Source organism: Eumetopias jubatus, unplaced genomic scaffold (genome assembly GCF_037043125.1).
Source record: "Eumetopias jubatus isolate StellerSeaLion01/CBP00866 unplaced genomic scaffold, mEumJub1_p1.0 scaffold_9, whole genome shotgun sequence".
NCBI lineage: Eukaryota > Metazoa > Chordata > Mammalia > Carnivora > Otariidae > Eumetopias > Eumetopias jubatus.
The window spans coordinates 125322454-125348642 of record NW_028274815.1 but is presented as its reverse complement, the minus strand read 5'-3'; the positions used below and the strand labels follow the sequence as shown (position 1 = coordinate 125348642).

General features: G+C 50.3%; 1 protein-coding gene and 1 long non-coding RNA gene across 2 annotated transcripts in view; one reads left to right on the top strand and one right to left on the bottom strand.

Moving 5' to 3' along the window:
* Positions 1-256: 256 nt before the first annotated feature.
* On the bottom strand, positions 257-7567 carry LOC114223207 (uncharacterized). Its single transcript, XR_003612098.2, has 3 exons — positions 7447-7567; positions 3673-3892; positions 257-2331 (listed from the first exon to the last, which is right to left on the bottom strand). It is a non-coding gene; the product is annotated as an uncharacterized LOC114223207 (long non-coding RNA).
* Positions 7568-10800: 3233 nt separating this feature from the next.
* RIMS4 (regulating synaptic membrane exocytosis 4) overlaps positions 10801-26189 on the top strand; it is a 61803-nt gene continuing 46414 nt past the window's right edge. Inside the window, exon 1 of the mRNA XM_028121847.2 lies at positions 10801-10897. Coding sequence (XP_027977648.1) covers positions 10801-10897 — 97 coding nt within the window. The remainder of the gene's footprint in view (positions 10898-26189) is intronic.

Genomic DNA, 26189 nt, shown 5'->3' with positions numbered 1-26189 from the left:
GTCAAGTGCTGGCTAGGACATAGGGAGATGAGAACCTACTGCCTTGTAAATTAGTGTAACTACTCTGACATGTAATTTCAAAGTATTTCATGAAACTGAATACATTTTAATTATTATTTTTCAAATTGTGAGTCATGGGCCATTAACGGGTTATAAAATTAAATTAGTAAGTTGTGATCAATGTTTAAAAAAGGAAATTGAGTTAAATAGAATAAAACGCACCAGAATGTTTTTCTTATGATAAGGATAAGCACTATTTCACAAAACTTTTGTTTCACTTGTGTTCGTGGAGGGAGCCTTACCAGATTCTGATGTAAAAACTGTATTTCTAATGCGTCATAGTCAAAAGAGTTGGAAAGATACTGTTAACCCTGCCACCCAGCAATCCCACTTCTGCTTAGAAACTCTAGCAGAGATAAAGAGACAGGCATGAAGATGTTCATTGCAGCGTTGTTTATAACAGCAACGTGATGGCAACAAGTTCCATCAGTCTGAAAATGAACCTCAAAAATGAAGACAAAAATCAGGGAGTCATTAAAACAAATGAATTTGAGTTACATAAGTTAGCACAGATCTCAGTAAAAAACAAAAACAAAAAACCAAAACACCCGCATTGATTGAACAAAAAGGGACAATAGAATGTAATACATAGCACAATAGCATTTACATGAGGTTTTATAAATGCCCTCCCAAAGCAGTATTATATATTGTTTGGGGATACACATGCATACATATAAACAAAGGTTTCGGGGGTGGATTGTCGATGTTTACACATCTGACACGTGAGAGTGCGTGCCCGGTGATGGGGAGTGGGAGCTATGCACTTATGGGATTGTGATGACAAACAACAAAAAGAATCACAAAGAGAATAGCTAGTTCGAGAGAATGGGGAATAATGTCATATGCTTCTGGAGAGTGAAGAGTGGGCCAATATTGTTTGGGGAGATTTGTCAATATTTATTACAAGCTTCCAAAACATGCATCTTTTTGACCAGTGGTTCCACGTCTAGAGAGGCCATTAAGCGTGTGTCCAACAACTGAACTGCAAAGAATATTTCTTTGAATTTTAACACAAGAGCAAAAACATTAAATCATAAGAAATGTTATTCAGTAATTTAAAAGAGTGACATAGAAGTATATTTATTGCTGTGGGAAAATGTTCATGATAGGAAGCTAAGTGGAAAAAAACAGATTACAGGCCATGAAACTACTTACAGTATGAGACCATTAAAAAAGCACTTATATGAAACACGGTCAAGGAGGGAAAAGGGAGAAAACACATCAGGTTAAAATGAATCTCAAAAATGAAGACAAAAATTAGACAGTCTGTCTCTGGGTAGCATGACGAAGATGATTTTCAATTTTGCCTTTGTGCTTATTTTCTTCCCACGATTTCCTAAAATGTGCAAAAATTATTTTTGTAATAAAATTCATTTATTTTGATTTGCAAATTGAGCAGCGTATCCAGATGATTTGTCAAATGGAAGGAACTAGGTTGAGAAGAGAGAACGAGGCACAAAACTATCAGGATGGGAAACTAGGAGATGGGCAAGAAGCTCAGAAGCAGGGAGAGCAAGGAGAAAGTTTAGAGAATAGAGGGTCTGGCGGTGTCTTACAGGGACTCTGCAAGCTAGGGACTCGGCCAGGAGGGAGGGTCAAGGTGCAGGGTCTCAGCCCTGACCCAGCCCTACCTCCTGCAGGCAGCTTGCCAGTCTTCAGATGCCCAGTGGCCTGGACCCCACCACCTCCCAGCCTTGATCTTTTGTCATTGTCCTATTTGTCAGGCTGGGAGTGAAGATCCCCCAAGTATGGAGCTCTGTTCACCACGGGGAACCTCAAGCCACTATCAGCCTCAGCTGGATGCAGCCAGAACGAGACAGGGAAGCGTTCCTTGTGGGTCAGATATAAAAGCGTCAAGTCTAAAGGGTACATAAATGAGCGATCCAGATGAGCAGGACCTGGGGAAGCAGTGGGACGGAAAGAATGTCTTAGTCATGTATTGCTGAGTATCAAATTACCATGTATGTACATAAGGGCTTAAACACACACACACACATACACACATGTTTATTAGCTCACAGTTTCTGTGAGTCAGGAGTCTGGGCAACGGTCTGCTGGGTTTTTTGCTTTAGGGTCTCTTGGGAGGATGCAGTCTAGGTGTTGGCCTGGGCTGTTGTCTCATCTGCAGGATCAACAAGAGAAGAATCTGCCTTCAAGCTCACATGGTTGTTGGCAACATTCGGTTCCTCTGGGCTTTTGGTTTGAGGGTGTTCATTCCTAGTGGGCTGTTGGCCAGAGGTTGCCCTTGGGCCTGCCTGAGATGACTTCTTGCTTCATCAAGCATGCAAACAGAGAAGGGCAAGAGAGAGAGTATGTCAGCAATATGGATGTCACCATCGAATGTGATCTAATCATGGGCGTGACATCCCATCACTTTGGACTCCTATTACAGGTTAGAAGCAAGTCATAGGTTGCACCCACACTCAAGGGTATTCTTGGGTACCTGGTGCATGCGCATAGATCCAGGGGGTGAGGATCATCTTGGAGTCAGCCCATGAAAAGGGCAACCCAGAAAACAAGTTGAAACAAGAGGGTGTGACGCTAAGGAATGGGATAGGAAGCCCTGGGGATAGGATGTCCAGAACCATCTCAGTTCTAGCCCTGAGAGAACATCCTGGACAGCCCCTCAGTCCCAGGGAAACCAGAACAGTTGGAACACAGATGATGTGTCACACCCCCCAACATAGACAGTCTCCGTTTCATGGACAAAGTCTTCACTGCCGTGTCTTATCGCTTCTCTAAGACTGTCAACCAGCTGGTTATCAAAGAGATCGCTGGCTTCAGACCCAAGCCTTCTGCAGGCTACGGTATCTCCCTATAACTCAGTGTCGTTTCAGTTTTGTCCTATTTACTTATCTGGTTACTTTCTATTTATGGCAAGTAATACTGGGTTCTTCATTTATAGTAGTGTTATAAAATTTTCATCTCAAATAAATGCATCTAAACAAAAAGTAAAAGACACTTGCCACGAAAATCAACATTTAGATGTGACTTGGAGAAGCTCTGGCTGAGTCTGGGCTTACTTGGTATCCAATAAAACATATCGAAGAGATGCAGGGGAATGTCAAAGAATCACTGGTAGGAAATAGAGTCAGATAAGTATATCCATGGGATGCTTTTGGTGACAAAAAATAAAACACCCCAAAAAACAGAAAAACAAAAACAAAAACCAAGAAGCCCAAAGCAAAATGTATTAAACAATAATAAGATGTATATGCTAACAATTACACCAACCCACTAAGTAGGGCAGCTCCAAGGTTGGTTAATTCAGTGGCTCAATGACATCATTAAGGATCTGGATTCTTTTTACCTGTTCTGCCATCCACTGTTGCAGTTTTGTCCTAATTTAGCTTCCCTCTTGGTTGCAATAAGAATATGTCCAGCCATGGAAAAAGTGATGTTTCTCTCTTGTGTCTGTTTTTCAAGATTGAGGGCACCTTTCCAAGTAGCTGCTGGCTCCCCAAATTTCACTCACTTCACCATGGTCAGAACTGGGTCCTATGCATACACCAAACACTGGCCAAGAGGAATGTGGGGCTTGTAGCAGAGGGTGAATTACTCAAATAAAAACAGAGGAAGGGGCAGGAAGAGGGATTTGGGTAGGCAACCTACCATATAGGTTTCAGGTGACCTCATGAAGGAATGGAACTGGTAACTGAAGTATCAGGCATCGATCGAGGTTGCCTGCTCCCTATTCCCACGGTTTGATTTGCTCTGTTCATTTCCACAGACTTCTTTTTCACTTTCCTGCTTCTCTGGGCAACCTGGCTTTCTTCACTCCCATGGTCCATGGCCCAGACAAGGCTCCATTACCCCAACTTCAATCTCCTCCCTGTTGAAGTACAAATACCCAGTAGTGAAGGCGTCAGCTAGGGAAGGTGAACCACTGTAACAAACACCTTTGAAATCTCAACAACTTCAGGTGATACAATTTTATTTCTTGCTTACATCCCAGCCCAATTTGGGTCAGTGTGTGTGCGTGTGTGCGTGTGTGTGTGTGTGTGTGTGTGTGTGTGTGTGTGTGTGTGTGTGTAGGTGCTGATCGAGGATGACCCAAGAAAAGTAGCAGCATCTTGATCCTGGGGCTGCTACAGGTGAAGCCTTGTTTGGGGGGCAGCCCAACCGGGTCTCATGACGCTGCTGCTGCTGTTACTATAGTTAATATAATAAGCACCTACTATGTGCTCTGCAGTGTGCTAAGTGTTTTATATGCAGTATCTCACTTAATTCACCCCACCCACTCCCAGCTCTTTCAGGTAGATGCTTGTATCATCCCCATTTTATAGGTGAGAAAACAGATACACAGAAATTTAGAATTTGCCTCAGAGAAAAAAACCACGTAACTAGTAAATGTCAGTGCAATTGAGATGAATAGGTGGGTGGTTGGATGGAGGGGTGGATGGATGGATGGAAGAATAAAATAATGGTTAGGTAGTTGGTTAGGGACTTGGAGTTAACAAAAGATTTGGACTTGGAGTTAACAAAAGATTTTAATATCTCTATTCCCCTCAGCTTAGTCATGTATTAGCCACTTAAAGGCAAGGAGTACGCCAAGGAAATACAAGAGTCCTCTCTCAAGCTACCAGTCTACATGGACAAGCTGCATTCATGCTCAGTCAGGGATGAATTCATACCAACCAGGATGCAGAGAGGCAGATACACATGCACAAGAACAGAATCTTACAGTGACATACAAATACACTAACACAACCTAGTTACACACATACACCAGGATGAATGTTGCATTTAAGGCCACACTGGACTCATTTCACTCAAGAACACACACCTTGCAAGGACGTGTTTAGAGACAAGGTCATTCACAGACAAGGACACAGATATGCAGAAATACCCATCTCTTCCAAGACATGCATACATAAACAGAGATGTTTTACACATGCACACACACACACGCGCGTGCGTGTACACACATGCACACCCCCACCCTGGTAGGCAGAACACGGACAGGTTGAGTCTCTCTCTGACAAAGCTGCAAACAGGGCCCTGTCAGATTTAGCTATATTCTAGCCACTTCTCCCTTTCTGGAGAAAGGCACTCACCAGGGTCTTGCTAAATATGCAAAATTTAGGGGCCACTTCCCCCAATGCTTTGTCTTAGAGGAGAACTATTGAAAAGGAGGTGCTCCATCCAAATGCGGTGTTTTCTCTTGATGCTCTAAAGCTGGGCAATACCTCTCTGTCTTTCCTTTTCCTTCCTGGTCTTTACTAGTCCAGTCCATCTCTTAATCTGGTTCAGGTCATCTCTGGAACTTCCTAAGGGTCAGCCCTTCTGGCTTCTCCTCAGCCTCGTCCTTTGTTGCATCCGGCCAAGGCCCAGAGACTTAGGATCCAGCGTCCCCCTCCCTCCTTTGCTTCACCTTTCCACAGGGCACTCCCGCTCAGCCTCCCCAGCCTTTCCCGGAGAGGAAACAGTCAGTGGTCTTTTGGTTCAAATTAGAATTTATCTGAAGAGAAGGAGGAAGGCAACGCTCTGAATTGACTCCAATCTATTCCTTCCAGAGAAGCCCCACGGATTATTTTAACATGCAAATGTAAGGGCAGTGACTTTATTTTATTTACTGATGTATATATCCATCCTCAGGGCCAAGAACAGTGCCCGGCACATAATAGGTGCCATTTTCAGCTTAAACGCCACTCCCCGGGGAAGTCTTCCTAGATTCCTGCAGGTTGGATTAGATCCGCCCTACACCCTCACACACTTGCAGGGGCAGACAAGCACACACGTGCACTATAAAGCACGTAAATATGTATCTTGTATGACACTCATCACAGTTGTAGTTAGAATTATTTTTACAGGGCGCCTGGGTGGCTCAGTCATTAAGCGTCTGCCTTCGGCTCAGGTCATGATCCCAGGGTCCTGGGATCGATGCCCACATCGGGCTCCCTGCTCAGCAGGAAGCCTGCTTCTCCCTCTCCCACTCCCCCTGCTTGTGTTCCCTCTCTCGCTATCTCTCTCTCTCTGTTGAAAAATAAATAAAATCTTAAAAAAATTATTATTACAATAAAACAATTACATCATGTTATAATTAAATAATTATTGGCATAATTATCTGTTTAATGTTGCCAGACTGTAAACTCCATGAATTTGGGGACCAGGTCTGTCTGATTCCTCTGTGTGTTTAGGGCTGAGTACAATGACTAGACTGGGTGGGCACTCCAAATTACTCAATGAATGTGTCTATTAAGTATCTAGGATCTGCCAGGCATTATATTTACATCCCATCTCCACCATGACTTGGCAAAGTGAATGTGAATTATACTCATTTTTTGATGGGAACCCTGAGGGGGCTTGCCCAAGGTCACACAGCTAAACTAAGGATAGGCACTGAAACTCAAGGCAGGCAGTTTTTCAATTCCAATCTACTGAGCTGTCTGGCCCTTGGCGTCCTCCCTCTACCCGGGCTGTGAAGCCCACACCTCGAGTCTGTTCCTGATTCCCCATTGTTCCCTGTTCCGGACTAACCACTTCCCCCATCCGCCATCTCAAGCATCTCCCACCATCAAACTTGTTCTTAGAACACATTATTCATACTCAGGTGCAAGTAGTGGACAACTTCGATTTCCCATGGGAAAATGATATATTTACAAGAAATCAAAGATTTAGGTTTACAGGCCCAAACCCTACTGGGAGAATTTTAGGCATGAGCTAACCAAGAAAGGAAAAATCACACCAGGAGTCCACTGCCTATATTGCTGGCCAAAGGCCAAGTCTGTTTCCGTTGGCTGCCTCTCTTCCTTGACACCACCAGCTTTGTCTGCATTCACCCCAGGGACCCTCTGCCTCTCTTGCCAGGTGAGCAGGCAACCTGGAGCACAGCAGGAAAAGCACTGGCCTAGGTCAGGAGGCCTCTGTTGTTGATAACAGCTCTGCCCCCATGGCTATGTGGCTTTAGGCGGTCCCTTGCACTTTCTGGGCCTCAGTTTCTCTCTCTCCCAGCAGAGGGAGGCGTTGGATGACCTTTCCAATTCCTCCCAGCTCTGGACATCTGCCTCTGACAGATGGGGCTGTCCGGTCCTGAGTTGTAGGAGCTCACACTTGCAGAGCACGTACTTTGTTTGGGCACTGTTCTAAGAACTCCACATTTATAACTCACTCCACGATGACACTCACACTGGGAGGCATTGTCCCCATTTTACAACTGAAGAGACAGGCCCGGAAGAAGTTCATTTGCTTGCTCAGGGTCACGATTCCATTGTGGCAAACAATATTATCCCCAAACTTAGTGGTGTCAAACAACCACCATTTATTCTTGGGCCAGGCATTTGGGAAGGGCTTCCCCTGAGGAGTTCCTGCTTGTGTGTCCCTCATGCAGCTGCCATCAGATGTCAGTTGGGGCTGCATCAAAGTTAGACACCCGAGATCACTCACTCAGATGCCTGGTACTTGATGCTGGCTGTCGGCTGGGGGCTCAGCTGGGCCCACTGTGGCCTCTCCAGCAAGCGTGGCTCAGGGTAGTCAGGGTCCTTATGTGGAGGCTGGCATCCGCCAGAGTGCGCAACCCAAGTGAGCCAGGAAGAAGCTGCCGGAAACTTTCTGACCTAGTTCGGAAGTGATGCATGTCACTTCTGCATTCTACTGGTTACAAGCCAGTCACTAAGGTTGACCCAGACTTAAGGGGAGGTGACATAGAACCTACTGCTCAATGGGAGGGCAGGCAAAGAATGTGCACACATGCTTTAAAACCACCATCGTGACTCAGGTGGTAAGTGGAAAAGCTAGAATGGGAGCCTCCAAGCAGGGTCTGCATGCTGAACTGGCACACATGTCTAGTTTTAACATTCAGGCCTGGTTCCTGGGAGCCTCACTGCTGGTCAGTCAGACATGCCTCACGGGTCCTTGAGACTCCTTCCCCAGCTCTAGGCCAGCCTTCCCTGGCCTCCCTGTTGTCCTGTCCCTTCTCTAGGCCTCTTGAGTGCTGATCTCCCTCCGGCCTGTCTTTCTTCTGCCGTGGTCTTAGGCCGCCAGCAGGGCAGTGGACAGAGCACTGGCCTTCCCCGCTCCCTGTGACCTTGAGTGTGTCATTTCCCCTGTGAAAACCTCTGTTCTTCATCTGTCAGACTGGTGGGGAGGTATTTATCCAATCAATTATCTACTGAGCACCTGCTTTTTGCTAGGCACTCTTCTAGACTCTGGGACGGGGGAGAGAGAGACAATAAGCAAATAAGCAAGAAAAATATGTATGGCGTCATATATATATATATGATATGTCAGATAGTGATAAGGGCTAGAGAGAAAAAATAAGAGTAAGGAGGATGTGGCATTTCAGGGAGGGGTGTTGCACTTTACAAAGGGTGGTGAGGGAACACTTTCAGAAGAAAGTGATGTTTGAGCACAGCGCTGTGAGAGTGAGCCACACAGCTATCTGGAGGGAAAAGTGTTTCAGTGTTTCAGTGAGAGGTCAGGACAGTGGATCTGGAGCGGAGTGAGCCAGTGGTGTGGTAAGAGGTAGGACAGAGAGGGAGCAGAGCCAAAGGACTTAGGACTGCGTCCAACTTGTGAAATGAGTCCAAGTGAAATGAGACCCCGGGAGGGTTTTTGGTAGAGAAGCAGCAACCTCCGACTTCTGTTTTTGACATCCTGATACTGACCTTGAAGATGGAGGAGGCCATGAGCAAGAACCAGAGAGCCATTTCTAGGAGTTAAGAGCAACTCCCCAGCAAAAGGCCAGCGAGGAAACTGGGGCCTTGTCCCATAGCCACAAGAAACAGCAAACTGCTAACAACCTGAAGGAGCTACAAGCGGATTCTTCTGCAGAGCCTCCAGATAAGAGCCCCGTCTGGCTGATACATTGTGAGGCCCCAAGCAAAGAACACTGTTAAAACTGCTTGGATTTCTCACCTATGTGACTGTCCACTAATATGTGGATGTTGTCAAGCCTCTTAGTGTGTTATGCAGCAACAGAAAATTAATGTACATGTTATCTGAACCCTCACAGCCACCCAAGATAGAGGGTCTCCCCATTGTACAGACAAGGGAACAGGTCAGTGAGGTGAACCGCTTTGCCCTAGGCCACACAGAAGCGTAGTGCCACAGCTGGGATTGAAACTCTGGGATCTTGCTCTCGCCCCAGGCTGCTCTGTAAAGAGGGTGTGAGAGCAGTTGGCTGAGGTTAGACATCTGGGGCTTGGCAGGATGGGGACCTCAGGCCCTGGGTTAGAGGATGGAGTTCGGGTTTCTGATTGTGATTGTGTTCATCCTGGGGGCTCCGAGTGTCTGAACCCACGTGTGTGTGAGTCTGAAGACTGTGGGTCCCTGGAGGCGTATATGTGGGTGTGTCTGTGTGAGCGTGTGATCCTGGTGGAGTGTGTCTCATTGTCTGTGTGCGTGTGCGAGGGAATGGATCCACCACCCGGAGTGACTGAGACTATATGTCTGTGTCTGGGTGTCAGCATGTGTGTGCGCACTGAAGTGTGTTTGAGCGACTCTCTTGGTCTGGGTCTGAAGGTTACCATGTACGAATCGGCCAGTGTTTGCTAGCATCTGTGTGTATGAGTGAATCAGTGCTCAGGGAGTCAACGGTGGGGGGCACTGAGTGTCTCTGTGTGCAGATCTGAGAGTGTGCATCATCAGTGTGTGTCTCTGTGTGTGAATTTTAGGATATCTGTGAGTAGTGTGGGTGCATGAGAGTGTGTGTGCCTGTCTGAACTTCTCTGTGGGTTTGTGTGGGATCTGAGGGTCTCCCTGTGTGGGCGGCGGTGGGGGGGGTCCCTGCTTTTCACTCTGAGTGCGTCTGCAGGTCTCCTTCTGAGTCAGTGTGTGTCTGTGGGTGTATCTACCTCTGTGCATCTTGTGTGAGAGTCTGAGGGTGTCTAAAGGTGTATCTACCTGTGTGCGTGTCTGGAAATGGTCAGAAGGTGTCTGTGGATTGATTCAGCAAGCGTCTCTATGAGTGAGTGAGTTTGTGGGTGCATCTCTCCGGGTGTGTGTGTGAGTCTGAGGGTGTCTTGCAGAGAGAATGCTATCGCGTGGGAGCCTGTTTGAGCTCCTCTGCGGGTTCATGTGCGAATCTGAGGGTCTCTGTGTGGGATGCTGAGTGCGGTGCGGCGGTCGCTCTGAGTGTGTCCCTTCTGAGCTTGTCTTCGTCCCCAGGTGAGGCCTGTCTCTGTCGGTGACAGGACGCCTGCGTCCGGGGCGAATCTGAGGGCTGAGCCTGGGGTCGGGACAGAGCGGGGGGGCCGGGGGGGAGCGAGGGGCACGGCCCCGGGACGAGGGCGCAACCCTTTCCGCCCGCTCCTCCCACGGGGCGCGCACACCTGCGGGGCTGGGGGCGGCGAAGAGGGGCCCCGCCCGCGCCCTCCCGGCTCCCACGCCCCCGCGCGCGGCGCCCCCTCCCCCGGGCGGCGCCGATTGGCTGCGGCGGCTGCTCCGAGCCCGCCCCACGCGGCCGGCTGGGGGCGCCGCGGGCCAGAGCGCTGCGCCGCCACCTCCGCCGCCGCCACCGCCACCGCCGCCACCGCCGCCGCCGCCGCCGCCGCCACCGCCGCCGCCGCCGCCGGGAGCACAGCGCGCCTCGGGCTCCGCGCGCCGCCAGCTCCCGGCCAGCCCCCCGCCCGTCGGCCCCGCCGCGCCGGCCAGCCCCGCCGCGGAGCCCCGGCCTAGCCCCGGGCCGCCGCCACCACGCCGCGCGCCGTACTCCGCGTCAAGAATGGGGCGGCCAAGCTGCCCAAGCCGCCCGCCGCCGCCGCCGCCGCCGCCGCCGAGGCGCCCGGGGCCGGCGCGGGCATGGAGCGCTCGCAGAGCCGCCTCAGCCTGTCCGCTTCCTTCGAGGCGCTCGCCATCTACTTCCCGTGCATGAACTCCTTCGACGACGAGGACGCGGGTAAGCGCTCGGCCCGCCCCCATCCCCGGGGTGGGGTCCGGTGAGTCAGGGCCGGGAGGGCCCCTGCCCAACCCGGTGCTCCCCGAGAGGGGCCACTCTCTCCTCCCTACCGCCAGCCCTGCTCGGGATACGCCCCCACCCACGGGGCCCCAAGGTCTTGAGCTTGCGGCGCCTTCTAGCCTCCCGCCGCCCCCAGGGACCCCTAGCTCCTCTGCATTCAACCCTTTCCCGCAGGTGGGCCCTTAGGGTCGTCTGGACCAGCTCTGTTTACTCATCTGAGCCTACTGGATGCCCTCTGTCTTGTCCCCGGATCCGACCTGCCACCCTTCCTGAGCCTCCCTCCTGTCGTGCCCACACCTCGAGCCCCGGGGCTTTGGCTGCCTCACCCCTGGGGCTCCGACGCGCCCCCGGCCGTTGGAGGTGGCGCGCAGACCTTACCTCTCCATCTTTGTCTTGCCTGCATCCAGAGGCTCCCTGCCCGAGACCCCCGCCCTGCGCCCAAGGCCTTGAGCGTCCTCATTTGGCTCTCCTCCCCTTCCCCCCAGAGGCTGGAGCTCCAGACTCCTGGTTCCTATCATACTGGGGCGGACCGCGGGGAAACTGGCCGGGTGCGGCCTTTCCTCCCCTCTGCTCTCCGCTGGTCCCGGAGGGAGGCTTGGGGCGGCGCTCCCCCCGGAATGTGCCCGGACCTTGGGTGTTCTTGTCCCTGGAGTAGCCCTTCTGGGTGGGCTGAACCCGGCCACCATCTAGCGGCCCGAACCTCGCGCTCCCGGGCCTGCGCGCAGCCTCAGCCAGAGCCCGAGGGGCGGGGAAATGTAGGGACACCTGCCTTTTGGGGCCCTGGGACCAGGCAGAGGGAACATGAGGGCTCCAGACATGTTTCTGCGGCTTCTGAGGAAGCCAATCCACCAACAGGTGGGGTAGCTAGAGGGTTTGGGTGAGAGTTCCCCAGAGAGTGCCAAATTGGGAGTCAGAATCAGGTTCCAGTCTTGCTTCTCTACTTATTAGCTGTGACCTTGGGCAAGTCATGTCACCGGTAGCCTTGAATCCTCATCTGTAAAATGGGATGACAGTGCCTCAGACACAGGATGCAGTTAAAAGTGTTTTCTGAAAATCTGATGTAACAGAAGCTGAACATCTGAGAGTATTTGAGTTCAGTGAGAGGACAAAAAGGAGAGGGGTGTTTGTGGTGGGGAGGAGCAAAATGGCTTTATGGACACTTTTGAGAACCTGATGAAAATATGGACTATCTCTTCAAAAAATACACATATGAGCCATGCTCAAAATTTTGTCTGCAGTTTTAGGGAATTTATGGGTCCTGCTTAGGACTCCCTGCCTGCCGGGACCCTTGTCTGGTCTCCAAGCTATCTGGTGAGACATGGGATGGAGCAGTGGGTAATGGGTGCTCACGTCTTGCAGGCAGGTGGGGAAAAGGTTCTCCAGAAGAATTTGTTAGCCAAGTGAATGAATAATGGGGTGCATGAGGCAGACTCCTGACAGACCTAGAGTTGGGGGTGGGGTAAAGATGGTTATTGCAGAGCCATTTTACAGAATCACCATTTTATGGAAAAAGTAAGTGAGGCTCAGAGCATCAAGAGCTTCCCCCTTGATGTAGCTGAGGGAGGTCGTTATGCTGGACAGGGCAAGATGAGGCGGAATGGAGAGGCTGTCTAACACAGTGGCCTCCACTGGAGAAAATCAGGTTAGCGGTGAGGGCCGGGAGAGGGACCCCCACCAGCGTAGGTGAGCTGACTCTTCCACTCTTCGCCTAATGGCCAGGGACTCCCTTGAAGTTCAGCAGGCCACTTGGGTCTCAGGAGGCAGGTGGGGCAGGAGCATGGGTTTGTAGGAGCAGGGACGGTTAGGTTTTTTTCTCCTAAGTCATGCTCCATGTCCTGGATCAGATGCCTTGGTTATCATTGCTGGTTGCAGGCAACTTGCTCTGATTTCACTGAAGTCAGAATAGAGAACTTCATGTAATAGTAGAGATTTTTTAAAAAGATCCACCTGATGTTTTTTCCAGCAAGTTTCTTCAAGTTCTTGTTTTGCACTTGGAAGAGACCTAGAAATCATCCTGTCCAACCCCTTTTTGCCCTCAGATGGATGAGTGTGTGTGTGTGTAACCCGAGGTCACCCAATGAGGTTAGGCACAGAGCTGAGACTAAATTTAATCAGTTTTCTGGTTCTCTTTCCAGTAAACTACTAGCCTTCTGTCTAAAAGAGGATTTTTTGAAAAGCCACATCTCACTGTGTGGAAAATAGTTCCCAGGTGAGGGGGCCCCAGGGAACGGCTGACAGCCAAGAGTTTGGTTTGGGCATCTTGTGCTCCTTGTCTGCTCATCTTAAGGGATGCTTCGAGTTTGGGAGGGGGAGGGAGACAGTCAAGTTTCATTTCCGGGAGACTAATGAGTGTCTGGTAAAAATCGGAAGTAGGAAACACTGTCTTGGTGCTTAATTTCTCTTGTTCTTCTCAAAGTCATTAATTTTCTCCTAAAAAAAAAGCCTTTCGGATTTATTCTTTTAGAACAGCACCACAGAACCATGCTGAACTAATTTCTAAAAGCAGTTCGAATAATCTGTCACATACTGGACAGAGACTGCGTCTGTAGGAGGGTTACTAGACCTGGCTTCGCTCCACCTTCCTCTTCCCTGATCCCTCCCCTGGCCCGTTAATGCCAGGCTGTCTGGTGGCCCAGAGGTGTGTCCTTGACGGCTTCTGGCTCATCTAGGTGCCTCCTCTTTGATGCTGCTTCCAAAGCCTGTGGAATGCATCTTGTCCATCACCCAGGTCGAGCCAGAGCCATCTGTGGGCTTTACCTGCCCCTTCAGCTGGTTTCCTGAGAAACTGTGTGAGGGGAAGGCTGTCTCATTAGTCTTAACTGGGCCAGAGTACTTTCCTGTATCGGGCTTGGGAGCCTTGGACGTTTTGTGGGCAAAGGAAGCTGCTCCTTCCTCCCACCCTGTTCTAGCCCCCCTGAGGCTCAGGATGCTGGTCATTGTAGGATCCTAGAATTCCTCCCAAGGAGCATCTTCCTTCTCTTTGCACTCTGGACTCATTTCTTATGCTGCTTTTGTCCCTTTTCCAAAGATGCTGGGGCTTTAGACATGACCTGGGGGCATTATTGTGTAGGTGTCATCCTTGCTCAGTCTTGCTGGCATTGGGTTTGTAATTGGGGAGTTAGATACATGACCTCAGCTTTTTCATGCGGATGAGGAAGAAAATAGTAGCATGGACTGTATAGAGTCAACATTTTAAAAATGATTACCTTTTGAAAGGCATTCTCCTAGGTACTTTAAATATATTACTTTAATTCTTTCCTCATGGCAACCCTCTTAAATTAACATTTAATATCCCCGTTTTCAGATAAGAAAATTAAGGCACAGAGAGTATTTGTTCAAGGTCACTCAGCAGGAAGTGAGGGAATTAGGATTTGAACTTGAGCAATCTGACTGAAACATACATGCTTTTGATTATTATATTGTTTGTGGTCTGCAAAGGGCACCAGTACAGTATCTGGCACCAGGTAGGCTCTTAATACCTGTTAGCCATTATCTAATTATCAAGTAAGACTTGTTTTTGAGCATGACTGTAAAAAAGAATCTGTGGGATTCTTAAAATGTTAGCTTTTATAATTTTTATAAGCTAATTTTGTTGCATTGTTGTAGCTATTAAGGCAGCGTTGGGCACTCTTTTTTGGCGGTGGTTTAAAGATGGGGATTTGGGGGGCTTGCATGTGGAACAAGAGGGTGGGGAGCAGTCCAACTCCCTGTTTCCCTGTTCTTCCTGAACAGTTAATTTTCATCACATCTATAGTCCTAGCCCTGCTACCGTGCACTGGGGCACGGCTGGGGAGCAAGGGTGTCTCCACTTTCCAACAAATGCCAAAGGGGTTTGTTAGCATCAGGGTCTGGAATTGAGGATGGTGTCCCTGGTCTGACCAAGTGGTTTCAGCATCCAATTCTCCCTGGTCTGGGAGAAGGGCGGAGAAGCTGGAGCAACCAGCTCTGATTTGCCCATAGGATGCTTCGATCCAGCACTGGAGGAAGTTGCCATGGCAACACCAGGCTGGCTACCGGTCCCTCTCTTAGCGGTTAGGGCCACATCTCTGGGCTGCAGAGCCCTTGCTGCACCGCCCTCTTCCGCTCAGGCCAAATCTGGCGGGTGGGGCGACATGGTGGATGGATCCCACAGACTAGTACCAAAGCCCACTCCCTCTGTTTTTGGACAGAGGGAAATGGAGGGGGTTGTCTGAGTTTCTTCTCCTGGATTGTGGGGTAGAGGTGCCTATATCTTGCCAGACAGATCCCGGCAGGGGGAATTAGAGCTCTAATTCTTGCCCGCACCCGAGGCACCTGGCACGACAGCACTGGACCTCCCTCCCCACCCCCAATTTACTCCATTTGGCAGAGTTTTCTTTCCCAGACCAAGTGCTAACTTTTGTCCTTGAAATTTGACCTGAGCTTTTTCTGAGAAACAAAATGTCATGCTGTCCCACCCCTTCCCGCTAAGAGGGTGGGTGGGAACGGAGTACTTCAGCCCCGAGGGGGGGCTAGGGCTGAGTGCATAAGGAGGAATGGTGAGGGAGAGGCCTTGAAGTATCCTTTGGGATCAGGTCCACTTGAGGTGTGTGGCTGAGGTTTTCCCATTCCCACCCTCTTTTCTGGGGCAGGCCACTTCCTGCCCCCCCCCCCCCCGTTCACTCCCCAATTTACCGCCAAATGCTGTTATCTCCTTTAGTTTTGGTAGTTAGGCAGAACTCTTCTAAATTTGGGTAGCTGAGGCATGGTAAAGAATTGTACCAGTGTTCCTCTGGTTCATGTCGCGGGGTGGGGTGAGAGTATGGACCCAAACTACTTTATCTGAATCAAATTATCCTGAAGGAAGCATCTCAGAAAAATCGGGTGCATGGGGATTCAGCCCTTCCTTCACTACCCAGAGCACTGCCCTGCAGATCTGCCTCGATGCCTTTAGAGCTCTTTCCCTGAAATCCCTCTCCCTCCGGCACCCCCTCTTCCCTGTCCCCAAGCAGCCAGACTCCTGGCTCCAGCTTCTTGGAGTTTGCAGTGGCAGGAAGGCCGTCTGGTTCCGTTTTAGTGGGAGGCGGGAAGGAGGGCTCCCTGCACCTCAGCTCCCTCGGAGGGTGGTGCTCTGGCTCCCTCCCCACCCACCTGGGCTCCGAGGCTGAGCCAGTTCTCGAGGCTGGCTGAGTGAGGGTGGGGCGGAGGTGTGGAGGAGAGCTGGAGTGTGAGCAAGCCGCCTCCGAGTCAGCTGACCTGCTCTCCAGGCTCTGGGCCTTTTACTTTGCCTCCTCTAACGTCTTTTCATTACGGCCTTAACAACCATCGTTTCAGCATTTCTTTTAAGAATTGTTGGAAAGGTGCCAGTTTTGGAGAGTGTGTTCACAAGCGTGCACACACGTCCTGCACTGTAATCTGTGCCTTCCATCCCCTCCAGGGCTACCTACAATCCCACTGTCTTACTGTCAGAGCTCCAGGTCCCCCCAGCTCCAGTCACCTGGAGTGACCGCATTGCAGTCACCTCTCTCCCTCACCAGTGTACTCCGTGGGGCTGGGATTGGACTCCACTGTGGCTCTGGGGCCTCAGGCAGGGCCTTTCACCTTCCCCGGCCTCAGTTTCCTCTTCTGGAAAAAAGGGTTAATTATCCTTGTCTGAGCATCTCTCAGGATGGTAAAAATAAAATGATTGAAAGTTTTGCTTGGCTGTGCTCTGCGCTTTCCATGATCTTACTGAACCCTATAGCAACCGGAGGGGATAGCCGCTGTTGCAGATGTACCCATTTTGCTGACGAGGAAAAGCCAGGCAGCTTGGAGGCATTTAGTGACTTGCTTGGGTTGCACAGTGGTGATTCACACTGAGGTGTGTTTGGCTCCAGAGGCCACCCTCTGCCTCTTGGCATGAAACAAGATTGCAGGTGGGAGAGGGCTGTGCACGCCCCAGGGGCTGTGCTTGTGCTAACAAAACCGCCAGTGACAGAGGCTGGGGCGTGGGGTCCTGTTCAGATCCACATGTGCCCCTCCAGGGCCCACCATCCCACTACAGTCCTCCCCAGCTCTCTGGGTTGCCTTTCTGGCCATCGTTTCCTGGACCATCCCCATCACCGGGCTGCCTGGCCTCCTTGAAGAATCCAGTTGTCTGTCCTGGCCCTGGGGGCCGAGCCGTCACCTGCCTCTCCAGACCGATGTAGGCCAGTGCTGGATTATATTTAACGCTGTGCTATTTCCACTTGACAGCTTTAGAGCGCCATCCCCCCTCCCATTTTCTCCTTTCTCCTTCCTCCCCCCTCCCTTTCTGATTCACTCGGAAACTGACGTGGCTGATGTCAGCGCCTTATTCTTAGCCCCCGTAATTGTAACTGCATTTAGCAGTGCGCACTTCATTAACAGTTTCTGCCATGGGGGAGTGAGATGACTGCGTGCCTGGGCAGGGACACGGGTGGGGGTGAGGAGGGGGCAGCTGCAGCAAGGACCCTAGCCAGCCACCTCTTCTGGATGGACTGACTGGGCGGGTTCAGGCCTGGCTTCCCAAGACTGGCAGTCTTTGAAGGACCCTTGGAGAAGATCTAGTCCATTCCTCTCGCTAGGCAAGGAGGGAAGCTGAGGCTCAGAGAGCAGAGTGGTTTGCCAAGGTCACATGTTAAAGATCCAGGGCCCTGGCCTTTGAGTCCAGGTTTTCTTCTTTGGTATTTACTTGCTCAACTAATATTTAATTGGCTGCTCAGGGCCGAACAGTATTCTAGGTGCTGAGGATATATTGGGGAACAAGGCAGACATGGTCTCTGCGCTCATGGACTTATGTTCTGTGGTGGGAGAGGCAGACAATGAACAGGGAAGCAATTAAAAAATAAGTAATTTCAGTAATTTCAGATGGTATAAAGTGAAATGGAAATAAAACTGATGGGATAGCAGGTAACAAGAGGTAAGGTAGTCAGGGAAGGCTCACTGAGGAGGTGACATTTGAGTTGAGGCCTAAATGACAAAGAGCCAGCAGTGGGAATATGAGGGGGTAGAGTGATCTGGGCAGAGACAACTGTTGGTGCAAAAGCCCTGAGGTCAGTGTGAGTTTGGGTGTTTATGGAACAGAGAGCAGACCAGTGTGGTTAGAGAGAATGGGTGAGGGGAGACAAGGTCAGAGACGTAAGCTGGAGACAGATCACTCAACCTTGCAGACAATAAGGAGTATGAGATGGGGAAACCGCCGTCCAAACTGGGAAGAGAAAATGCCCCCCACCTGTGTGAAGTCAGAGAGAGGCTGAGAACGCATGCTTCCTGAAACCCTGTCTTTGTTCCTTAGACAAAGGTGGTTGTGCCTTTTAAATGCATTATGTGGCGTCCTTTCACATTGTAGCCTGGGCAGGGCTCTTTCTGCCCTGCCCCTCTGCCTGCCCCCCTCCCCCCCTTTTTTTTTTAAGATTTTATTTATTTATTTGACAGAGAGACACAGCGAGAGCAGGAACACGAGCAGGGGGAGCGGGAGAGGGAGAAGCAGGCCTCCCGCGGAGCAGGGAGCCCGACGCGGGGCTCCATCCCAGGATCATGACTTGAGCCGAAGGCAGCTGCTTAACGACTGAGCCACCCAGGCACCCCCACCTCCCCTCCTTGAATCTCACCTGACCCAGCTTTATAGCTCCCTAAGCTGACGTAGCTGTGAAAGACCTCAGGGAGCTTCTGTTGTGGGACAGAAAGAACATGGCTTTGGAATCCGACAGACCTGAATTCTCATCCTGCTTCCCCTACTTCTGAGTTGTGTGACTTCGGGCAAGTGGCTTCAACTCTCTGGGGCTCAGTCTCCTCATCTCTAAAACGGGGGAGGTACTCTTCACAGGGTTATTTTGAGGAATACGTGACGTGATGCACAGAACTCACCTAGTCCAGAGCAGGGCATGCGGGATGGAGGTTTCCTTGGTTACAGGGATGGATGAGATTGTGTGTTCCATGCTGAGCACATAGTAGATGCTCAGTTACAGGTAGTTGCTGCTGTTGTGTTTGTTCCCGTCAGTTTCAGTGCGTCAGAATCACCTAAGGGGCTTGTGGAAGACATGGATTGCTGGGTGCCACCCCAGTGTGGCTCATTCAGTTTGGAGTAGAAGCTGAGCATCTTGTTTCTAACAAGCTCCAGGTGGTGCTGATACCAATGCTGCTGGTCCAGCGACCCTACCTTGAGAACCTCTGGGTTAGGGAAGAAAGCTGGAGAGAAATGAAGGGTTCTTCTTGACTTAGGATGTCTCCTGGCTACCTGTGTCTTAGATGCTGGGACATTGGGTACCAAATTCAGGAGCTAGGAATAGTCTTCCGGTGTTCCTGTCTCCAGCACATGGTCTTAGATCAAATGAGCCTCCGATGCTGCCCTGCTTTGTACCGGGTTTAATGTGTGGGACCCCATAAATCCTTTTGGAAGTCATCTATATAAATGATAAATGAGTCGACATGAATAACACATCGGGCCTTAATATCCTTTTGTGGGATAACAGACTCAGACAGTTCTGGGGAGTCTGAGGGGTTCAAGTCTAGCACCTTTACCAGAGGGAACAAGACACAGTCCCTTTCCTGAATTGGAGAAAGGCAGGGCTATGTCTTAAAACCAGGAGGTTCATTTGAGGACAAGCCTCTGCTGGGTAGAAGTAAATCAAAGGAATCATCGATGTAAAGGGGCAAAATGCTGGGAAATGCTACTAAGGGAATTTACTGAGTCAGTTAATTTAGATGTTTCTAAGAAAAGGGTCGCTGGTAATTTTCTAGGGAAGGTTTGAAATTTAGTTCAGGTTGGAGGCCAGTAGGGAACGGGGGGAGGGGGGGCAAACTTTATGATGTGATAAGATTCCTACCCAGTCCCATGAAACTCTGAGTCTGAAGGCAAAGGCATTTACAAATAGTTTCCAGGTGAGACTTGTCTTAAACTGATGGGAAACACTCCAAGAGGGGTAGCTCAGGGTCATGAAAGAACACGGGCTTTGGGTTTGAATCTCTGCCATGTACCGGCTGAGGCGCTCTCTCTCTCTGTTTTTTTGTTTTTGTTTTTTTTAAGATTTTATTTATTTGACAGAAGAAGAGAGAGGAGTGGGGGGAGGGGAAGGGCAGAGGGAGAGGAGACTCCCCGCTGAGCAGGGAGCCCACCGCAGAGCTCGATTCCAGGACCCTGAGATCATGACCTGAGTCGAAGGCAGACACTTAACTGCTTAACGGACTGAGCCACCCAGGCGCCCCCCCCCCCCCCCGCCCCCCGCCGGCTGAGTCTCTTGACTGTGATATGTAACTGTTCTGCTCAGCCTCATCCTTTGCAAAATGGAGTGAATAACTCCCACCTTGTGAGAATTAGAGATAATGTGTCTACTACCCATAGGGCATCCAGGAAAGGGAAGCTGCTAGGGTCAACTGCCCAGGTGCAGGACAGGCAGGATGGTGGGAACGCACACCTGGGCTCGGGACTCGTGGCTCTGGTCTGGTTGGCTGTGTGCCGAGTGGAGCCCGAGAGGCTGCGTGAGGAGTCAGAAGGGGTTTCCGTTCAGCCGCTGAATTTCAGGGTCTCCTCTAGCCACTTCCCTTTGTCCTTTGGGCCTCAATTCCCACCTGCAGAGTGAAGGTCTGGGGGGCTTGTTTATTACACACAACCAGAGTCTCCCAGAAAACAGAGGATACTTGTCCAGGCCCCCCATTTCCTCCTTTGGATGCCTCCCCCACTCAGCTTACAGCCCTTCTCTGGTCATTTTTACCCCCAGAGCATCCCCTCCTGGTGCAGTTTCTCTCTGGCTGGTCCTTGGCTGACTGGCCATTGAATACTTTTGAAAAGATTAAGTGCCATTTGGAGTAGGTAATGAATGCAGATGGTGTAGCATTTTATTTTTATGTATTTATTTTTTTAAAGATTTTATTTATTTATTTGACAGAGAGAGACACAGCGAGAGAGGGAACACAAGCAGGGGGAGTGGGAGAGGGAGAAGCAGGCTTCCCGCCGAGCAGGGAGCCCTATGCGGGGCTCGATCCCAGGACCCTGGGACCATGACCTGAGCCGAAGGCAGACGCTTAGCGACTGAGCCACCCAGGCGCCCCTGGTGTAGCATTTTAAAAGCATGAAAAGCATCTAGTGAAAAGTGTCCCAGGCACCTCCGTCTTCTGACACCCCTGTCTGCTCCCCGGGACACACGCTGTTTCCACCTCTTCCTGCTGTTACTGATGACATGTTACAATAAACAGGCCAGATGGCACCTGTGGACACCCAAGGAAGCATCCGTCTCCCCCCCCACCTCAGTCACCCAGGCCCACTCCCAGCACCATCGTGGTCTTTTAGGCTGCCAGCTTTCTCTTTATTTTCCAGTTACCACATTCTTATTAGGCACTTGTGGTCGTGGTTAGCTCTGTGCCAGGTATTGTGAAGGTTTGAGAGTAGTCCGATTAGACTAGGCAGTATAACTTGGTGATGCTTATGGTACGGACTCTGCAGCCAGATGGCCTGGGTTTGAATACTGGCTTTGCTGCTTATTGGCTCTGTGTGTCCTTGAGCAAGTCAGTTAACTTCTCTGAGCCTCAGTTTCCATGACTATAAAAACGGGTTAGTAATAACCCCTCCCTGCCCTGAAGGTATCATGAGGATTAAAGAGTAAATACTTGTAAAGTGCTTTGTAGAGAGCCCACACACAGGGAAAGTCTGTCAAGAGTGTTAGCTCTGACTGTCTTAGAGCCTCCAAGCTGGGAGTCTCTCTGAGGTCATCTTCTTGCTCATCTTCATTCGAGGCCCAGGGAGGGATCTCATGGCTTGCCCAAAGGCCCACAGCAGGTCTGTGGCAAAGCCAGGAATAGAACTGATGTTTCTGTATTTCCCAGCCAGGGCCTTTTCCTCTCCCGTGAGGTACCCCAAGTGACCACCTTGGACCCTATCTGCGCCCAAAGCTTTAAGTCCTCACCCTGCATCTCCAGCACTTGGTGTCCCTGGGAAGTGCTGCCTGGAGTCACCTGGGGAGTGGGTAGGAGGATGTGTCACTCATTGGGGCCTGTAATGGAAAGAATTAGTTCCTCAGCAAATGTCTCAAGAAACATCTTTTCATCTGCCCGGGCCCAACACCAAGACTGGACCAAGTACCTCTGGGGACCACCCACCCAGGCCAGCCCATCCCCAGGCCATCTGGCCCCAGGAATCTGCCACTTTTGCCTAGCCTCTGTTGGGTGCAATGAGTTCTGGGAGAGGGACCCCCACACTGGGAAGCCTGGCCCTGTTGGGAATCAGGTGGGTGCCACTCGGGAGGGAGGAATGAACATAAGGAGTACTCTTAGGCTCCTCCCAGGAGTCTTCGAGTGGAAAAGAATACCGGTGAGGGAAGACCTCTCCCCTCTTGTTGCTGCTGTCTCAGCCTGAGACGTGGGCTCTTGGGCAGGTGAGGCGCTGTGTGGTGCTCTTGGCGGGGGCTATGAGAGGGATGCACGGCAGGTGGGAAAAGCAGCAGCTAAAGCTGGGTCCTTAGCCACAGGCCGGCCTCAGCCTGATTTGGGGGAAGCTCTGGGAAGCAGATGGCATTGCAGAGTTCACTGGCTGCCTGTATTCCCATATCCTTCATTGGCTGTGGGCGGTCCTGAAGGTCAGGACATAACTTTTTGGGCAAGTCAGCTCCCATCTAAGAGCAATTCTCCCCAGAAGGGGCTGCTGTGAGCCAGGACTTGCAGCTACTCCCAGCAGCTATGGGATGGGTGTCCTGCTTGGCAGAGGGGATCTGGCTGGGCTGGGGACTTCCACCCCTAATTCAGGTCACCCTCTCCACCGTCCCACAGGATGTGTGTGATCATTGTAGTAGGTGGGCTGGAAGAATCAAGTATCTGGATGGACCCTTGACTTGGCCACGGTCACACAGCTAGTGATGGGTTACAGGGCTTCACATCCAGGTCTGCCTCCAACACTTGTGGTCTTTTCCAACATTCTGTGTACTGCATTTCATTTCTTTTTTTTTTTTTTTTTTTTGGTGAATGTGTTTGTGTATTTCATGTTCTTAGTGGGCTTCTGAGTACCTCTTTGAAGGGTGTCTTTCTTGATGTTCAAGCTCTTTGGGTTTGACAGAACATTTTTGCCTGTTTGATCTCACCTGATCCTCATGGAAAATTGGCACGGGCCCTCACAGCTTCCTGAAGGCAAAGTTTAAGGGGTAGCTGATTTGTCGTGGAATGAGCCCTGGCTTTGTCATAAGAAAACCTGGATTTGAGACTCCATATCTTCCAGGTTGCCAGTTGAGTGACCCTGGGCAAGGCATTCTCCTCTTTGAGCCTTGCTTTCCTCTTTGGACAAACAAGTCCATGGCTGTAAGCCACAGGTAAGCCTGCAGGTATTCTAATAATACTGCAAGGATTTGGCAAGGCTTTGACCGGGGTGGGGGTGGGGAGTCCAAAACCAGGGCTGACCTCTGCCATGTGGGTACAGGGCCTGTCTGTCATATGGGCACAGTGACACTTACACTGCTGTCCAGGTTTGGGTTCCCCTAGAAGCAGGTCCCAAAACAAGGCTTTGAGTACAAGTATCAGGAGGGGCCACATGAAATTGCCATTTTTAAGTGTCAAAACAGTCACAGTAATTGTACATGGTTTGTGTGGTTCATAAAGGTGATGGATGAAACTTCAGGAGAGGCATTAGAGAAAGTGAGTCAGGGAATGGTGTGAGGAAACAGTGTGTTATCCTCCAAGTTGCCCCTAACTGAGGGCAAGTGGAGTTGAGTCTTGCTGGGGGCTTCTGGGAGATTGTGTAAAGGGCCAGGCAGTGGATATTTTAGTCTTTGTGGACCATAAGGTCTCTCTTACCACTGCTCAGTTACACAGTTGGAGCTCGAAAGCAGCCATAGAGAATATGTAAATGGATGGGTGAGGCTGTGTTCTAGTAAAACTTTATTTACAACAGTAAGCAGTGAGCTAATTTAACACATGGGCGGTAGTTTGCAGAACCCTGGAGTAGAACATGTACCTCGGTTGTCCCATCTAGGAGTGAGGGAGCTGGGGTATTTATACACCAGTTCCTATCAGTCATTGGTGAAGAGCCATGGGGGCTGGGCTGGGGAGTATTTATTGCAGTTGTTTGCAGCCTGCTACCAGGTGGTAGCCCTCAGGCCAGGAAGCACCAGGAGTTCGGACCAGTGGTCACTGACAGTAGTAAAGATGAGGGATACAGGACAGGGGACCACCAGCATTGCTCATGCCAGTTCAGGGGCATGGCTGTGTTTGGAGAGTGTACTGGAAAGAGGGTGGCAGGATGAACACATTTATGGCTAGGGCCAGATTATTTCATTTCATATTTCCAGGCTTTCCAGCCATGTGTTACTTTCAGGCAAAAATTGGCTCCTCCATTCTTGGCAGTTTTGTTTGCATTGTCTACCTTCATGCCTCTACTTCAGTTCCCTTTTCTGGGATGCCCGCCCTCCCCCCCCAAGCCCCCCCCCCCCAGGGCTCCAGTGCTGCTGCCTCCAGAAAGCACACCTGTCTTCTCTCACATGGAGTCGATCATACAACGTGTGGCTTCTGTCATGTTTCCACTGCCACCCTGAGAGGTCCTCCAGGTCAAGGACTGTGTGATTCCCTGTTTGCATCCCACCTGGGGAGCATTGACTTGGGAAAGGTGGAGCTGAATCCCAAACCCCTCCCTCCCTCCTATGCTCCCTACGCCCTCCACTTCTCCCTTTCTTCCACTAGTACTTGGTGAGGGCCAGGCCCTGTCCTAGGTGCTGATGACCCGGGAAATGCACAGTCTTTGCGGGTCTCATGGAGTTTACAGTCTGGTAGGGTGAGGGGTTAGTCATTAGATTACCCAAAGGAACAACTAATAATTCAATCACTACTGTGGTGAGTGCTGTACAAGTGGAGGGTGCCAGGAAAGGCTGGAGCTGGGAGAACTGACCTGTCCTGTTTGGGAGGAGAAGAGGGCGGGGACAGCTAAGCTGAGACCTAAGGGATGAGTAGATGAGTTCGCCAAGCGCAGGTTGGGAGTGAGACAGGATGCCATGTGCTGAAGGGACAGACTTGGGAGTCCGTTGTGAGTCAGTTGTGAGGTCAAATCCTGGATTCGCTCAGTCTGTTTGTTTTCTACTTTGTGCTTTTTTTTTTTTTTTTGTATTTTCCGAATTTTCTACAGTGGATGTGTCATGGTGAAAATTGAGAGCTTCAGAGTCTGGAGACCACGCTCCCACTGGTAGTTATGTGACCTTGACCGTGTGATTTAAGCATGTTCTCCTCCTCCTCTCTCCGCAAAATGGGGATAATCTAGTGATGATTAACACACGCTGCCCATCACGTTCTGACACTTCACCTTCATTAATTTATTCAAGCCTCACAACCACTCTGTGAGGTAGGTACTATCACTATGCCTGTTTTTTAGATGAGGAAACAGGCACAGAGAGATTAAGTATGTTGCCCAAGATCACACGGCTGGTAAGAGTCAGAGGCAGGATTCAAACCCAGCTATGTGATTTCAGAATCTGAGCTTAACCGCTTGACTATACCACCTACTTCACAGGGTAGGAAAGAAAATTAAAGAGAGGACACCTGTCAAGCCCTTAGTCTAGTGCCTGACACATAATTAGTGCTCTATAAATATTAGCTCATATTTTTACTGGCAGCTTTGTAAAGGCCCTGTGGTGGGAAGGGGCACATGGTGTTTTGAAAGCCCAGGGAAGGGAGCATGTAGTTGGCAAAGTATCAGGACTGGATCATACTAGATCTTTAAGTCAAGAATCCTAGACTTGAGCTTATGGACAGTTGACCCCCTGTTAGGTTATCAACAGAGAAGCCACAGACTCAAAATCTGCAGTTTGCAAAGACTTTTCTGGCTGCAGGTGGGAAGAGTGGAGCCCAGAGGCCCAGGGATGGCTCCTTTTGGTTATAGCAGCTCTCCCCAGATGGGTCTGACCAGTCCAGCGTTGAATCCTCAGACCGTGGCGATGATGATCTTCTGGTGTCTGGGCTGGCTGCGTGGGCTAGCCCACAAGACACGAAAAAGTCAGGAGTGTGTCACCAGGCTGGTCTGGTGATGCTGGGAGGCTGGGAAGTGCCGGTTTGAAGGCAGGAACAAATTACTCTCCTGGAGGTGAGGCTGGGCCAATTCCTGCCGTGTTACATTATTAAATTTGTAATCTTCATTCTGATACTTCCCAGCAGTGAATAAGAACCAAATTTAAAATGCCAGCTTTACATTTCGGGAATGAAGCTCTTTGTCAAGAACTCTTGAAACCCATAATTTCTCTCCAGAGGTGAATGTCTATGTCTTAAAAAAAAAAAAAATTAAAAAATAAAGGAAAGCCACTGTTTTAGGTAAAGG